The 18,141-nt window shown below is 46.8% G+C and overlaps 1 protein-coding gene across 1 annotated transcript in view; it reads right to left on the bottom strand.

The window, feature by feature from the left end:
* LOC122542877 (nesprin-2-like) overlaps positions 1-18,141 on the bottom strand; it is a 56,266-nt gene that overhangs the window by 24,608 nt on the left and 13,517 nt on the right. The window contains exons 2-5 of the mRNA XM_043680989.1: positions 8,880-9,055; positions 7,026-7,176; positions 4,702-4,884; positions 961-1,098 (exon numbers count right to left, since the gene is read on the bottom strand). Coding sequence (XP_043536924.1) covers positions 961-1,098; positions 4,702-4,884; positions 7,026-7,176; positions 8,880-9,037 — 630 coding nt within the window. The 5' untranslated portion in view covers positions 9,038-9,055. The remainder of the gene's footprint in view (positions 1-960; positions 1,099-4,701; positions 4,885-7,025; positions 7,177-8,879; positions 9,056-18,141) is intronic.

Genomic DNA, 18,141 nt, shown 5'->3' with positions numbered 1-18,141 from the left:
TTAGGTGAAGGGGTAAATGTAGGGTTGCTCTTTTGAGGGTCGGTGTGGACTTGTTGGGCCGAAGGGCCTGTTTCCACATTGTAGGGAATCTAATCTAATCCATTCATTCTAGAAGCTCATGGGGTTACATTAGGAGCTTCCAGTCTTCAGACAGGACATTTCTATGTTGGAGAATCATTGCTCTATGGAACTCTCTTCCTCAGAGAGCAGTGAAGATTCAGGACTCAATAGAGTTTAGGATTAGTGGTGCTGGAAGAGCACAGCAGTTCAGGCAGCATCCTTGGATGCTGCCTGAACTGCTGTGCTCTTCCAGCACCACTAATCCAGAATCTGGTTTCCAGCATCTGCAGTCATTGTTTTTACCTACTCAATAGAGTTTAGAAGAACGAGAGGGGATATAATCATAGAATCTTCACAGTGTGAAAGCAGGTCCTTCAGCCCATCGAGTCCACACAGACCCCTCAAAAGAGCATTCTACCTAGACCTAATCTACTGAAAACCAGCATTTCCCATTGCCAACCAACCTCACCAACACACCCCCAGACACTATGGGCAGCTAATGGCCACCTAACCTGCACATTTTTGGACAGTGGGAGGAAACCCACGCAGACACGAGGAGAATGTGCAAACTCCACACAGACAGTCACCTGAGGCTGGAATCGAATCCAAGTCCCTGGCGCTGAGGCAGCAGTACCATCCACTGAGACACTGTGCCGCCCGTAATTGAGGTATACAAGATGCCAAAAGGGATTGATATGAAGGGGAGGTTCCCCTTTGTGGGGAAATCTTGATTAAGAGGTTATAGTATTAGGATAAGAGCTGGCAGAGTTAAAATCAGAGAGAAGGAATTACTTTTCTCAAAGCGTCGTGAATCTGTGGAATCTCTTTTCCCTCAGTGTAAACACTTGCTTCAGACAGACACAAATCCCTCCCACCATCATTGGCCCACACACCCGGTACCTGAAGCGAGTCGAGCTTTTCTGCTGCCCCTTCCTGGGAGAAATATTCCAGCTCGGAGCGTCGGACGTCCAACTGCATGAGCCACAACCACAGGTTCTCCCTCTCGGTCTCAAACTCTTCCCTCTGGGTTACAAAATACTGACAAGACACAGCCACTCATCAGGCCCCGATTGAAGAGGAGTGAACATTACAGACACTGATACCCTCCTTCCCTTCCTCCCTTCTCGGGCACTCCCTCAGAGTGGATGGGTACCTGACGAGGAGAGGGTAACCCACCGACTCTGCCACCTGGGTTTCGGTGGTCTGTGTGTTCTCTGGCACTTGCCTTTGTATGCGGACAGCCAGCATCACCATGTCGACAGGGAGCTTTGATCTCTCCATGGATGCTTTGAGAACATCCCCAAAAGAATTCTGCTATCGACCTGGGAATGCCTTGCTGGGAGCGAGCTCAGGGTTAGAGTGATTGCTTAGGGAGTCTATTGTCAGGCAGATTGGTCACCCAATGACAGTGCTCTCAAGGCCTTCCTAACACCCACACAAATGGTAAAACACAGGGGAATCATTGTTTAATTAAGTTGCCAGAGCACTTATAAAAACCAGTGGGCACAGCAAGTACACAATCACTCTCTAAGAACAAGTTTGAATTTAGGATTTGTAAGTTGCATTTATGATTTGAATTTTGTCATCCCTTTAAAAGGAACCACTGAGTTTTAATTTAATACAATTAAAATGGTACAAAAAGACACCATCAGAAGTGCATCATCAGTCCCAATAACCACATTTTCATTTAAATTTGTAAAATGTCCTTTTAGAGATTTTCCATTAATTACAGTGTCCCTTTGGTTTAATTGGGGGTAATTCCTTTACTCGATCTGTCAGGATAGTACAGAGAGCTGGCCAGGGCACTGACGTACAGCTGAGTTGGAAGTATCACTCAGTCGTGATCTTATCGAATGACAGAGTAGACTTGATGGGCTGAATAGCCTGCTTCTGCTCCTATGTCTTACGGTTGATAGCTGACAAGGTCAGTAATAAAACTATGCGAGTTGAAACAAGGCAGAAGCTTGGCCAGTTACAGACCATGCTGCCCAGTCCTAGGTCCCATTCTAGAGTAAACCACGGAAACTACAGTTGACACTTGGGAGAACATCCCAGAGGACCCCAGGGACAGGAGGCTGCAGTAACGAGGTGGGGGAGCAACAAGAGACATTGAAGCTGAGAATGTAAGCAAAGCTGTGATGAAGGCTTTTGACAGAATTTTCCTTTCTCTTTTTTTTCCCTGGACCTTGCTGACAAGGCCAGCATTTCTTATCCATCCCTAATTGTGCCTGAACTGGAGTGGCTTGCTCGACCATTCCAGAGGGCAGTTAAAGACTTAACCACTTCACTCTGGGTCTGTAGTCATGTGTAGACCAGACTGGGTAAGGATGGCAGAGTTCCCTCCTCAAAAGGACGTTAGCAAACCAGATGGATTTTCCTGACAATTGTTGCTAGGTGATCAGAGCCACCATCACTGAGACTAATACAGCTTTACACACAGAATTTAATATTTACCGGATGTCATGATGGGATTTGAAGCTGGATCCCCTGAGCATCAGCCTAGGCCTCCAGGTTACAATCCAGCAACATTAACACCTGGTCATCGACTCTCTCCAAGCCTTTCCAATTCTGCCCTATGATGGGAGAGTTCAGGGCTTTGGGATTCCTTTCAGATTTATCCCTGTGCAGGGATAAGACAGACAGGAACGAATGGCCACTTCCCTTAGCGGGTGGGGGGGTGACTTGAAAGTGAGGGCACACGTCGAACAATTACTGAGAACCGCACAAAGTATGGGTGAGCAGGAAAATGTCACCCAGAGCAGAACTGAGACTCTCACGTGGACCAAAGTCAGAAATACCAAGCAACATAGAAAAAGCCACACAACACGTGCTGTTGGAGCATTGACACCAGGGGAAGTGTGTCACTGGGGACACGGATTAAAAAAAACTCAATTTCTATAGCTCCTTTCACTGCCTCGGCCAGACCACTCAAAAACATTCTTAAGCAGTTTCGGTAAGTGTACAGTGAAAATTAGCCTGAGTAAGATAGCGAGGTTGACTGCCAGGTTTAAAACAAAGATTTATTCATAAAATTACACAATGAAACACAAAGAACAGAATAAAGAACCCCTACAGAACTCAATCTATCCAACTAGACTTAATTACGCTGTTCCTAGTACTGTATACACAACAGTTTCAATAACCAAACTCCCTTTAAAAAGCCAGTATAAATGGAACACATGCTTACAGGTTGAAGTTGGAGGGGGGGGGGGGGGGAAGAGGGGGGCAGAGGGAAAGTTTCCAGATAACTCCCTTATGAACTTCCAGCCAGCTCAAGACTAAATTAAACTGCTCAGCTCGAGAGCTAACCACTGCCCTTTCTTGAGACAGGTCACTTCTAACACATGACCACTTTGGCCTGATGTCTCATCTGTTTACATATAAATAAAAGGCCTCAAAATCCTTTTTCATCTCTGTACCAAACCAGACTGATCGGAACCCGGCCCAGTTTATTACTCCCCTCTGAAAAAGAAATTTAGGACAGAATCTCCTTGAGGCACGGAAACCTTTAGAAAGCAAAGGGGACTCGCTTTGTGACACTTGGAAAGCATTTCATGGAATTTCCGGTCAACGAAGTGGTATTAAAGTCTCACCACCCGTGCAGAGAGAGAGTGCCTGTGCTGCTGGGGTTGGGTTCTGGGCTCAGCCTGACCTTGCTGCCCTTTGTTGATGTGCTCCCTGACAAAGGAGCAGTGCTCCGAAAGCTTATATTTCCAAATAGATCCCTTGGACTATAACCTGGTGTGGTGTGATTTTTAAACTTTGTCCATCCCAGTCCAACACTGGCACCTCCACATCTTTGTTGATGTGGGCCAGGCTGCTCCAAACTCAGGGCTTGTTTCCTGTCCTGTGAGAGGGAGCTTACTGACTCCATCCCAGTCTCCATGTGGTGCCTGTAGCTCTCGGTTTGGTCTATAGCTACCATTGTCTGAAACTCTTATTAACGTACAGAATGCTGATCTCAGTAATGGAGCTTTCCAGTACAGGTGACTCCATCCTCCCTGACTATTGGTGTCAGTATTCCCTCTGTTATTAACTCCGTGTCCCCCTCCGAGCCACACATCATTCCTAACTTGGAAGTATATCGCTGTTCCTTCTACTCCCTCACTAACAGAATGATGGGTCAACCTACAGCTCATGGACTGCAATGATTCAAGGAGGCAGCTCACCAACACCTTCAAGGGGCAATTAGAGTTGGGCAATAAATGCTGATCCAACCAGCGATGCCCACATCTCAGAGTGATGATCATAGCATAGGAACGTAACAGTGCAGAAGGCCACTGCACCTATACCAGCTTTATTGTCTCCTGTCGGTGCCCCCACATTCACAAACACAAACCATCAAAACCAACAACCTCTTGAATGTCTTGATTGATCCTGCTTCCCCCACATTTCCAGGGAACGCATTCCAGTCCATTCTAACTATGTGCTTTGTCATAAAGTATTTTTTCTCACATCACCTTTGCTTCATTTGTACACCATTTTAAACTACACCCCTGACACTCTTGTTTCTTTCACAAGTCCCCATCAACTCTGTCCAGTCCACTCAGGATTTTGAAAACCTCAGATTTCCTGACTATTCTCTCCAGGGACAGTGGGTGCCAAACACCTCTCAGGGTTCAACAGGGAGTGGTCAATTACCTTTAGCCTTTTGCAGATGATGCCAACTCTTCTCTGGAGGTTGTCCCACCTCTGGTTCCCATCATGCACCATTCCTTTCAGCTTGCCGGCCAATCTGATGCCCTGTTCCCTGGCCAGCTGCCTGTAGCGTCTGTTTATCGACTCAAGTTGGATCACGTGTTCTTCCGTCCGTTTCTGGAGACACTATTCCCAATGAGAAAGAAAGTCCATAGTTAGTTTTGAGGCCTGGGCCCTTTCTCAGGCCTTGTAGCATTATGGGAGATGAGCTCAGGGAGTCACAGTACCAGAGCACTTCAGTTTCTGGTCGCAGTTTAAAAATATTGCTTTCGGAGAACCTCAAAGTCAAACAAACCCTGGCTGTTTTGAGAACGTGACTCTACGTGAAGCAAAACAATGAAATTGTCATCTGTGCATGACATTTCTAATTTTACTTTTTAATAAATCTAAACTCCTAATTTTAAAACCTGTCCTTTTCTCCCCCTCTCTTAAGAATCTCCATTTTGCAAAAGCGCCAGATGCTGGGAATCTGAAACGTGAAAAACAGGAATTGCTGGAGAAACTCAGCAGCATTTGTGGACAGAGAGAGAGAGAAAAACAAAGATTATCTTTCACCATCTCTAGTCCACTTCAAGCACAGACTCGTTTCTCTCCACCAATTCTGCGATGAGAGGTTATTTGGGAGGCAAGGAGATCAGAGGGGACAGATTGAAAGTGACTGAAAGGTATTAGTTGAGTAAGGAACGCCTGGCTGAAGGATATGTTAATAAAACTCTTTTTGACAATACCGGGGATTTTGATTGGTCAGAGGCTTGTAGCAATTTGAAGCTATAATATGTGTCTCGAATAAATAAATTATTACTCCAGCTCTCCCAGTCTGTGGGTAGCACAGGCCAGATACACCCAGCAAGATGTACTTTGACTCATCTGGAGTGTCCCGTTGCACTGACCTCACGGGAATTATCAGAGAAATGTAAACTTCCAATTATCAGCAATTACCCAACGTCTCAAACTTTCCAAAGTCCACAACTCAGGAGTTACAGAGTTGAGCGCCTTTGGAGAGTTGCGTGGACTGGATAATTATTCAGATTCAAACTGGTTCAAACACCTAGTGAACTGTGAAAATGACCCTCTCGATTACTCACTGGAACACCACCTCAGCCTGAATGCCTCCAACCCCCAGGGCCACACTGCCCAAACCCTGCATTAAACCGACTGCAACACCTTACACCGGCCTGAACCACCATCCAGCTGATCCTGTCAGCCACCACCTGCCTCCCACACTCCCTCAGCCACTTATCTGACCCTCCGCAACCTCTTATCCACTTACTGACCCCCCCCCTTCTGTACCCATTTACTGATTTCCCCTTTACCCACTGACCCACTTGCCAGACCCCCCCCGTAACCCCTCATCCGCCACCCAAACCTCTCACCCACTTACCTCATCCCCCATACCTCCTTCCCAGTTACCTGACTTAACTCTCCACCCCACCAGCCTAGACCCCTCACCCCTGCCAACCCGGTCTCTCTTCTCCCCCACACCCACACAAACAAACATACACACCGTGCTCCTGAGCCCACTAACTCCCATTCCTTACGCGGGTACCTTCCCAGTCGTTGTGAGGGGGGCTCTGGAACCTTTAATCTGCTTCCTTCGTTGAATACAGCAGCAAATACAACAAACAACCAGACAAACAAACAAACCATCCTGCACAGAGTCCCACTGACACAGCCCAAGTGGTTTTCGGACTAGAACCAACCCTGCGCTGGACATCTGGCCCGACACATCCTGGGAAGGCAAGTGGGCAACTTCCGTCTGATCTGGATTGGAAATTGGGATTGGACCCAGATTGGAAGAGCTGGGTTCTTGATGTCATCCTCTCAGCAGACCCTGGATAAAGACTAAAGCCACACAGCAAGAAGATTATAGCAGACGGACCAATCAAACGTGCTCTGACAGGATGATGGTAAGGGCTTATGCCCGAAACGTTGATTCTCCTGCTCCTTGGATACCGCCTGACCTGCTGCGCTTTTCCAGCAACACATTTTTCAGGTTTGAGGGACAGAATGGCCTCTCCTCAGATTAGTCAAAACAAACAAAATCCTTCCCTAAAGGTCTTTCTCTTGTGGAAAGGAATTGAAAGTCAGGCATTCCAAGCTAAAGAAGTTGGATCAATGGGCCAGGGGTGGAAGGTTCTAGAAGCTTTCGCTGACTGCTTCAGGGTTCTTGCAAGCTAAGGAGAGTTGAGCCCCCATTTCGTAGACCCCAGTGGTTTAGGATTGAAGGGTTGACCCACCAGGGCTGGATTCCGGCAGAGTTCACTCACCTCAAACCTCTTCAGCTCCTCCTTAGCCTCGGAATACAGAACCTGTGAAGAGAGGGGCTCCCTGGCCAGGGCTTCAGCCCAGTGCATCCAGTCGTTGAACCGGGAATAGTCATCCAGGAATTCCTGCCACAGCTGCCAGGACTGCTCCATTCTGCGGGAGACGGAAGAGAACTGTTCCAGTGATCCCGATATTCCTGTGCCGGAGATCCAGTTCAAAACGCCCTCCCCTCCTTGGAATCCTCCCCCACCCCTTTTCCAATGGAGGCAGGAAATCTAAGGAATGGTCAAATCTTCCTCCCGACCGAAGCAGCCTGTTAACGTGGTGGACATTTAAATCTCCAAAGGCCATAAATTCCCAGACACTGACGCAGACTCTTGGAAACACAAGTGTCTGGGAGATGCTGCATGTTTCCAAGGCCACTCTGTAACAAATCGACTGACTTGGCATTCTAAGGGACCTGTGGGATCGAGCTGGAATCACCCTGGGTATCACTGCTGACACCCCTGCACTGTTGTACAAGGGGCTTTTGGACCCTAGAGCATCCTTGTGATGATGTCACAGAAATACTCTTCACTGTGAATAAATAGCACCTCAGGGGTGGAGGTAACAGGGACAGAATACCATAGGAAGAGCAGGACAGAAGGCAGAAATCTAGCATAGAGAAGCACGTAAGTGAACTAATTATTCCAGAAATTCTACTACTAGTCTCTTATCAGAAATTGCAGCAGGTCCTTGATCAGCTGGGGAAGTGGGCTGAGAATTAGCAAATGGAGCTTAATATAGACAAGTGTGAGGTCTTGCATTCTGAAAAGTCAAATCAAGGTAGGAGTTTCATGGTGAATGGTAGGTTCTTAAGGAGTGGAGGAGAACAGAGGGACCTTGGAGTTCAGGTTCACAGTTCTCTGAAAGTGGAGTCACAGGTAGACAGGGCAGTGAAGGTGGCTTTTGGCACACTGGCCTTCATCAGTCACGGCATTGAGTATAGAAGATGGGAAGTTATGTTGGTGAGGCTGCATTTGGAATATTATATTCAGTTGTGGTCACCTTGCTATCAGAAGGATGTTGTTAAACTGGAAAGCATGCAGAAGAAACTTTAAGCATGTTGCCAGGACTCAAGGGTCTGAGTTTTGGGAAAGGTTGGATAAACTAGGAGCGTTTCTTTAGAGCGTAAGAGACTGAGGGGGGAATCTTATAGAAGTGTATAAGATTGTGAGAGACATGGATAGGATGAATGGACTCAGTCTTTTTCCCAGGGTTGGGGAATCGAGGGCTAGAGGGCATCAGTTTAAGGTTAGAGGGGAAAGAATAAAAAAGGAACCTGAGGGGCAACTTTTTTGTTTTTACACAGAGGGTGGCATGCATATGGAATGGGCTGCCAGCAGAGGTGGTTGAGGCGGGTACATTAACAACATTTAAAAGGCATTTGGACAAAACATGGATAGGAAAGGTTCAGGGTAAAAACAAGGACTGCAGATGCTGGAAACCAGATTCTAGATTAGAGTGGTGCTGGAAAAGCACAGCAGTTCAGGCAGCATCCAAGCAGCAGAAAAATCGACATTTCGGGCAAAAGCCCTTCATCAGGAATAGGAAAGGTTCAGAAGGATATGGGCCAAGTGCAGGGGAATAGGGTAGGTGTGGATGGACATTTTGATCGGCATGGACCAAGGGGCTGTATGATTCTATGACTAGTGCCAGTCTTTCAACAATGGAACAAACAATTGGACCAGTGCCTGTGGTTTTTCCCCTCAGGACAGTGAGGCTAGGGCCCAAGGGTCACGTGGCTTATGTGACAGGAGACATCTGAGCAGCTGATGCCCCAGAGTCAGAGGGAGACCACTGCCTGCCATACTCACTTGATGCGTCTCTCGAGGGATGGGGCACAGATGTCGCACTGCTGCCCATCGGGCATTCTCACCAAGGACCGAGCATTGCCTTCCTCAGAGTGTGAGATCCAGTAATCTGATAGGGGGTGGTCAGAAAAACCAGAGGACAGACTCGTGTCTCTGTGCATGTCAAGACTCCACAGGCTCTGGACAAAAAGAGGGAGAGGTGTTAGTGACTCAAACAATCCCCCCCGCTCTCCCCTCTCCTCCACCCCCACCAAATAACAGCCCTCGAAGTTGAACCAGTTACATCTCAAGAACCAGCTGGTTATCCCTAAAACAGAATTAATTCCAAAATGCTTTCTTTAATGTCACTCCAGAGTGTGGAGGAAAACAAAATCCATCAACAAAGACAGTGACAGATCATAGAATCTCCAAAGAGTGGAAGCAGGCCATTCAGCCCCTCGAGCCCACACTGACCCTCTGAAGGGCATCCCACCCTGACCTACACCCCACTCTATCCCTGTAACTCTGCAATTCCTGTGGCTAATACACATTCCTGGACACTACAGGCAATTTAGCATGGCCAATCCAGCTAACCTGCACATCTTTTGGACTGTGAGGAAACCAGAGGAAACCCACACAGACACGGAGAGAATGCACAAACTCCACACAGACAGTCGCCAGAGGACGGAATCGAACCTGGGATCCTGGTGCTGTGAGGCAGCAGTGAATAGAGAAGCTGAATATTGAATAGTCTTTCAATGAGGCATTTTACAAACTTCTGGGCTAAACACTGGGTTCAACCATTTCAGACCGTGAACTCTATCCCACTTTGACTTTTTCCTCCCTTTGCTCAGTCCAGTCTTGATTTTCAGTCTTGTCACCTTTCAGAGAAAACTGTTTCGCATTCTGCCATTAACACCTTATATGCTGGATCGATGCTATGTCACTTCTCTACAACCGTGACTGCTCCCTTTGCGTTTTGTTCCAAGGCATCTTTGTGTCATTTAATTGCTCCCGCACTCTAAAATTCAAGGATAGAGACTGAGATCTGGAAAGTGGGACTGGTGCAGATTCAGGAAAACCAGGGGATATCATTGGTTAGGAATGAGAGGTAGCACTGTTAAGGCACCTTCAGACAGACAGTCATCAGGCTATGGCATTCTTTTGCCCAGAAAGCAGGAGAAGCTGGGTCTCTCGGTCCATTCGGTGCTAACTTGGATAGGTTTTGGATTGACAAGAGAGTCCATGGTTACAGGAGAGCAGACAGGACAATGGAGTTCAAACTTGGCAACTGGATCAGCCAAGATCTTATTGAATGGTGGAGCAGTTTCAAAGGGCTGAATGGCCTACTCAAGTTCCACCATCCTGCATTTCTCTGTATCCTGGACCTTCCCTATTGTATGAAACCATGACTTTTCTACCTCTAATCTGAAATAACTCCACTAAGGCCGGTAACCCGTCCCCCTTTACTTACACACGCGCAGTATGACACTGACCCAGTTAGCGCACAGCCTGGTCTCAAGGTGAACAGAACCCCTGACATTCCTGTTTATATCTGTCAGCCAGGACTCCCTGATTGGACCAGGTTAACAGCCCCAATCAGGGAACTCATTCTGAGGTCCACCTAGCTGACATCATTCCAATCACTGCGTCTTCAGTTGTGAAGTTAATCTGTGAGATAGAGCATTAACTCGTTTTCTCTCCCTCAAAGATGATGTCGGATCTGCTGAGTTTCTTTAGTGCTTTTATCATTTTGAATAAAGGGATTCAGACTGGGGTAAAACCAACACATACAAAGTGCTGGAGAAACTCAGCAGGTTTGGCAGCATTGGTAGAGGGAGAAATATAGTTATTGTCCCCGAGTCCGGTGACCCTTCTTCAGACAAGGCTTGGACAGATTAGGCAGAATGTTTTGGGGTGTGGTATTGGAAGAGTGAAAATTCAAGGTTGGAAAGGTCATTGGATATAGTTATAGAATCCACGCGGTGTGGAAGCAGGCCATTCAGCCCATCAAGTCTGCAACAACCCTCTGAAGAGCATCCCAGACCCATTCCTTCTACGTTATCCCCATAAACCTGCATTTCCCATGGCTCATCCACCTAGCCTGCACACCCCTGGACACTGTGGGCAATTTAGCACGGCCAATCCACCCTAACCTGCACATCTTTGGACTGTGGATGGATACCAGACCGCACACAGACACAGGGAGAATGTGCAAACTCCACAGAGTCACCTGAGGGTGAAATCAAACTTGGGTTCTTGGCATTGTGAGGCAATGCTAACTAACCACTGAGCCACCCCAAAAGATAAAAGATTGGGAATTCCAATTCAAAGTTAATTTAATCTGTAATCTTTAAACATGATTGCTATTCAATATCAAAAATACAGGTATCATGTTAGTTTAATCAAAGAGTTAAAATTTGCTTGATATCAGATTGACGTATTGAAAACCTAAAGAACTGCAGATGCTGTAAGTCAGAAACAAAAACAGAAATTGCTGAATAAGCTCAGCAGGTCTGGCAGCTTCTGTGGAGAGAAATCAGTTAACAGAGTCATAGAGATGTACAGCATGGAAATTGACCCTTCAGTTCGACCCGTCCATGCTGATCAGATAACCCAAGCCAATCTAGTCCCAGCTGCCAGCACCCAGCTCATATTCCTCCAAACCCTTCCAATTCATATACCCATCCAAATGCCTCTTAAATGTTGCAATTGTAACAGCCTCCACCACATCCTCTGGCAGCTCATTCCATACACAAAACATTGCCCCTCAGGTCCAGTTTAAATCTTTCTCCTCTCACCCTAAACCTATGCCCTCTAGTTGTGGACTCCCCCAACCCAGGGAAAAGACTGTGTCTATTTATCCTATCCGTGCCCCTCAATTTTGTAAACCTCTATAAGGTCACCCCTCAGCTTCCGATGCTCCAGGGAAAACAGCCCCAGCCTGTTCAGCCTCTCCCTGTAGCTCAAATCCTCCAACCCTTCCTTAGAACTGAAAGGCTTGCTATCAAAGCTTCTCATCCTGCAATTGTTGAGTGCAAGAATGCCAAAATTTAAAGCAAGCAACAATTTACACTGCATGAGAAATGGGTGCTGATGGGTCAAGGCTGTGAGATGTAAGGGGAGTATCACTTATCACACTTTTGTTTAAAGCCAGAGTTGTTAGCAATAGGGGAGTGAGATAGGTGTATGATGCTGATGAATTGTTCAGTGATTGGCTCATACAGGCAGACCTGGGTTGCAAATTGGTTCCAAGCTGGAGTCTTGGAGTTCCATTCGCAAGTTGGAACGTGACACACGGCAACAGAAAATACTAAGCACAGGAAATGATCACATATTGGGTCTTTTAAAAAGTAAAACCATGTATTGGATCATGCTCATACTAATAAACGTTAAGTCAGACACTCATAAATTGGGGACAGAGATGCAGATCCTCATTTAAAGGTTCGTGAGGAAACAGTTAATTCTTAGCACTTTGCCTGTTCTGATAAGAACAGCTTAAAGTGATGGGAATGTCAGACAGAGTGGTTTACGTGATAAGAAGTTGAGATTCAGACACAGAATGCCCTGGAACAGCTTGTGCTGATACTGGACTCGGTAGGAAAAACAATTAAGTCTTTGTGGCTCAAGCCTTGAAATGGCATAAGACAAGGGTTTAGAAAATTAGGGATCGTGTTAAATGGAGAATGGGATTCCCGGCAAAAAACAATCAAAACCCCTTTTGATCCAGCAGTTGGCAAACAGTGATTACTATTTGTGGGAATTATGGGAAAGGGACAAGGTGCTGATAATCAACAGGACAAGGCCTAGTGTTAGAGTTGGAAAGGGCTCGGACTCTAGTGTAGAGTTCTGGGCACCACATTATCGGAAAGATGCAGCGCAATGGAGAGTGTGCTGAAATAATTTACAAGAATGGTTCCAGGAATGAGGAACTTCCGTGATGAGGGTAGATTGAACAAGTTGGGATTGTTCTCCCTGGAGAGGCGGCGGCTCAGAGGGAGAATTGATTGAGGTTTTCAAAATCATGAGCGGGACTGAACAGAGTAGATAGGGGGAAGCTGTTCCTGAGACATGTTCCAATGAAGTAAGGACGATGGGAGAAAATCCTTTTTCAGCCAGCTAGGGTGTGGAAGGCACTGCCTGGAAACGTGGGGGCAGGAGGTCCAATTCAAGAACAACAACAGATGGTTAAATGGGTCAAACTAGAGTAAAGGGATATGGAACTTGACAGAAGGGGGATTGAACCAGCACAGAAGTGTTGGGCCGAACTGCCTCCTCCTGTGCCACAATGCTTCTGATTCTGGGTGGGGTGAAACAAAGATTCTCAGGTTAAAGACATAATCCCATGAAATAGAGCTCTGGTGCACCACTGCTGCGCCAGAGCTACAGACAACAGGAAACTCCCACATGACTTGGAACCATCAGGAGCAATCCGGGGCATCATGGAAGCCTCGGCATTGTAGGTTTGTCAGTACTTGGGTGAACCAGCCACAGTTGGACACGATTCCAGTTAGGTGAGGGATCCACCCCTCTAGCATCCAGAGTTATGGCAAAGTGGGCCTTCATTGCCTGGGAATCGAGCGGGTTGTTGAGCTATTTCGGAGCCCGTTTAAGAGTCAGCCATGTTGCACGCAAGTCTGGAGTCACATGTAGGCCAGAGACCAGGTAAGGACGGCAGCTTTTTCTCCATAAAGAATCAGACGGTTTGACAAGAGAGTCACACAGCACGGATAGACCTTTTGTTCCAACCAGTCCATGCTGAATATAATCCCAAACTAAACTATTCCCACCTGCCTGCTCCTGGCCCATATCCCTCCAAACCTTTCCTATTCATGTACCTAGCCAGATATCTTTTAAACGTTGTAATTGTAATGCCATGGTCCTCATTACTCGTTTTCAATTCCAGACATTTTTGTTCAATAATTGTCTCGATGAGATTTGAATTTACGTTCCCAGGACATTGGGCTAGGCCTCTGTATACATTACCACAATGCTGTTGTCTCCTATGGGCTAGCAGATGAGCTGGTTTTGACTTATTCCCGTGACTGAAGGGTAAGCTGTTGATGTGCAGTGTCCATGCGTGACTGTTAGCCTCCGAGAGGATCAATCACTTGATGCCAAATACATCGTCAAGAGGCCTGTCAGTGCAGGCTATCTGCGTCTGCAACACAAAAAGGGAACAGAGGCTGTGGACGGGGGAAGCTCTGTCTGCAAAGACCACCCTGAGCTTCCGGTTGCCCGCCACCAACACATCACCATGTTCCCTGGTCAACACCTCTGCTCCAGCACAGCTCAACACAAGCTGGAAGAACAGCACCTCCTTATCCACTTGGGAATTCTACAGCCTTCTGGATTCACATGGAACTCAACCATTTTAGGGCTTGAAACACCTCCTCCGTTGTCCTTACCCTAGTCCTTACACACCAGGTCTTATTGTCACATAGATTAGCGTGGTACTGGAAAAGTACAGCAGGTCAGGCAGCATCAGGACTTTTGCCCGAAATGTCAATTTTTCCTGCTCCTCGGATGCTGCCTGGCCTGTGTTTTTCCAGCACCACTCTAATCTTGACTCTGATCTCCACTATCTGCAGTACCCACTTTTGCCTTGTTATCACACAGTCTATTACACACACAGATTGTTAGCCATTAATTGTCCCCCATTAGTTAGCTATTCATTCGCCCAGGCTGATCCCCACTCATCATTTACTCCTTTTCCCATCCCCCCACTCTGTCTTCTGCATATAAACAGACATTTTCCCAACCACCATCAGTTCCGAGTTTCTGGACTTGAAACATTAACAGATGCGGTCAGACCTGCTGAGCTTTTCCAGCAATACATGTGCGTGTTTCGGAAGCTCTGCACGGCGTGGTGGTCGGGTGAGGGTGAGGTGCGTGTGTAAGGGCACTCCCTACAGAAGGTCCCACCCAAGGAGAGGTTGGCCAAGTACTAACTAATGTCCCCCATCTCGGGACCTCAGCATAGCCCAGGACAATGAATCATTGAACCCTCAATGGTGGAGAGGCAGGCCATTCGGCCCACCAAGTCCACATTGAACAGCATCCCACCCAGGCTCTCCCTTTCTATCCTGACCCTGTAACTGTGCCTATACCATGGCTAATCCACCTGCAATGTGCAAACTCCACATAGATGGTCGCCTGAGGCTGGAATTGAACCCAGCACCCTGGTGCTGCGAGGCAGCAGTGCTAACCAATGAGCCAACCATTGCTGGCACGGGCAGAATGGGACAGAGCAAAGTGGTGCTCGCCTGAACGAGAGTCCATCACAGCTCAGCTCATTGCACTCGAACTGAGTGCTGTTAGACCCCCTGCTGGCAATGACTTGAGAAGACACTCTTGGCTCACACTCTGGTACAACAAACACAAAAACAAGAGGGACAGAAAGGGAAACCTTCTGGAAGACTAAAATAGTTGAGGCACTGCTTTAGTTGCATCAGCATTGCATATTAATGTCAAGGTAAACATAGAAAATAGGAATAGGCCATTCAGCCCTTCGAGCCTGCTCCACCATTCAATACGATCGTAGCTGATCATCCCCCTGTTCCTTTCCCCCACACCCTTTGATCCCTGTAACCCTAATGGTTATATTGCAGTAACATAACTGGACTAGTTGATCCAGAGGCCCAGGCGAATGGTCTGGGCTCATGGGCTCAAATGCTGGGTTAAAATCCCGGAATTCTAAAATCAGTTTTGAAAAATCCACAATATAAAGCTAGTGCCAGTGACGGCAACCATGAAATTACAACTCATGGCTGTAAAAACCCATCTGGGTCACCAAAAATCTTTTGAGGACGGAAATCTCTCATTCCTACTTCAGAACCGCAGTAAAATGGCCAAGTCAGAGCTCTTCCGAAGGGCAGTTAGGGACAGGCAATAAACAATGGTCCAGCCAGTGACACCCATGACCCGCGAGTGAATTAAAAACAAAACAGTGTCAATCTGTGCCTTTTTCCTCCTACCCAATTATTTCTACTCAAATATCCTCTTGAATGCCTCATTGACTCAGACTCCACCACACATTCCCAGGCTGTGCATTCCAAACCCTAACAACTCAGAAAAAAAAGAGACTTTTCTCACCACATTCGCTCCTTTTGCGAATTGCCTTCTATCTGTCTCTTCTCACTTGTGATACTATCGAGAGAGAGAACAGTACCACACCCCCCCCCCCTCCCCCCTCAATATATGCTGACTGAAGCCCTTTCCATCAAATCTCCTCTGAGGAAAACAGTCCCAATTTCTTTAGTCTATCTTAAGCCTCTTCTGCATGTTCACCAGTGCATTCACATCCTCATTAAAGCCTAACTGTACACAGTCCTCCAGCTGAGATCTAACAAGTGTCCTTATTAACTGCTTAATTTACCCATTGATATCACAATTAATAACTTAGGCACATATACACCCAGGCCCCTCTGCTCCTCAGTCTTTAGAATATTTTGTGCTTTTTGTCTGTGTGTTTTTTTGTACCAACGTGCATCAGCTCACACTTTACTGCACTCCATCTGCCACCTCTGTCCACTCCAACTTGTCAACATCCTTCTTTAGCTGAACATCACCCTCCTTCTAGTTTACAACACTTCTGTATCATCTGCAAACTGTTCCCTGCACACACACAAAAACAATCAAGACCATTAATATATCAGGAACAGCTAAGGGGCCCAACATTGACCTTTGGGGGATTCCACTACAAACCTTCCTCCGGCCTGAAAAATATGCATCAATCATTACTCGCTTTCTGATCTCTCAGCCAATTTTGGATCCATGTAGCTACTGTCCCTCTTATACCAATCACCTTTACTCTGCCACCCAGACTTCAGAACTATAATGAATAATTCTGCTGACACATTAGAAGCATCACACTCATCAACACACAAGAAAAAAAAAACCCAGCAAGTTAGTTAAATACGACATAGCCTTTGAAATCCGTACAGGCTCTTGTTTATTATCCCACATCCTTTCATTGTACTATTAATTCAATTTCAATTATTTCAAGATGTTTCCCCATCAGTTAAATGACTGGTCTTTAATTGTGCACTTATCCTTACAAACCCTTTCTCGAGCAAGGCTGTTACATTTGCAATTCTCCTGTCCTCTGACTGTAGTCCAGAGCTGAAAGTTTTTAAAATTTCATTTTTAGCTCTGTGGGTGTCCCTGGCTAGGCCAGCATCCATTGTCCATCCCTGTCTGTCCAGAGGGCACAGAGGAGTCAACCACATTGCTGCGGGTCTGGAGTCATATGTAGGCCAGACTGGGTAAGGACGACAGATTTCCTTCCCTAAAGGATATTAGTGAACCAGGTGAGCTTTTGTATTAACTGACAATAGTCACATGACACCACCAAAAATTGAATTCAAATTTCACCATCTGCCACATGGAGGTTCGAAACACTGTTCCCCTGAACATTGACTTGGGTCCTGGACTCCCTGCATAAAATAAATTTGCCAAACCCCTGAGTTTTAAAATGATCTAAAATGCTTGTTTCGTGATGAGATCAGTTGCCATGGAAATGACAGTATAGCCTTCCTTAGCCTGAAGTGTACATGCAGCCTAGAGTTAGAAGGCCAGAGGCCTAGCTGGGGGTGGAGATGGGGGTGGGGAGGCGTTTGCACCCCAGTTCAGCGACAAAGCCTACCTCCAAGTCTGCCGGATTTTCCCTGCAAAAAGCTGTCGATTCCAGTCGGCTGGTTCCGTGGGTGCAGTTGCTTAACAGCACCCTGTGCTGGAGTCACTCCGTGTGGAATTAATCAGGACTCCTCTCTAAGGGTCAGGTCCCAGACAATGTGCAGGGGTTACCCCCCCCAACACACACAACCTCCAGCACACAGGGTGCGTCTCCTGTTTTGCAGGAGTGCCAAGGGTAAAGGTCAACCGGGCTCAGGTAACAGCCTCCGGTTTCCTGCCTCAGGTACTGAACCCAGGGAAAAGAGAGAGAGAGAGAGATACACACACACACGGGCAGCATGGAAGTGCATTAACTCCACTCAATTTGGAGAAATGAAGGCAGCTTTCACCCCCTCATCCTCCACTTTCCCAACACTGGCACTTAGCCTCTTTCAGGTGTAGGAAGCCCCAAGGGGCCCACACACTGTATGCAAGGAGAAACCTTTCCTCCCTTAGTCAAGGGGTCAATAATCAGGGGGCATCGTATTTTTTTATATATAGAATCCCCACAGTGTAGAAACAGGCCCTTCGGTCCAACAAGTCCATACTGACCCTCCAAAGAGTAACTCACCCAGACCCATTCCCCTACCCTATATTTACCCCTGATAAT

Source organism: Chiloscyllium plagiosum, chromosome 41 (assembly GCF_004010195.1).
Source record: "Chiloscyllium plagiosum isolate BGI_BamShark_2017 chromosome 41, ASM401019v2, whole genome shotgun sequence".
In the NCBI taxonomy this organism is placed as follows: Eukaryota; Metazoa; Chordata; class Chondrichthyes; order Orectolobiformes; family Hemiscylliidae; genus Chiloscyllium; species Chiloscyllium plagiosum.
Note: the sequence above shows the minus strand (reverse complement) of the source record. Positions and strands in the feature narration are given on the sequence as shown.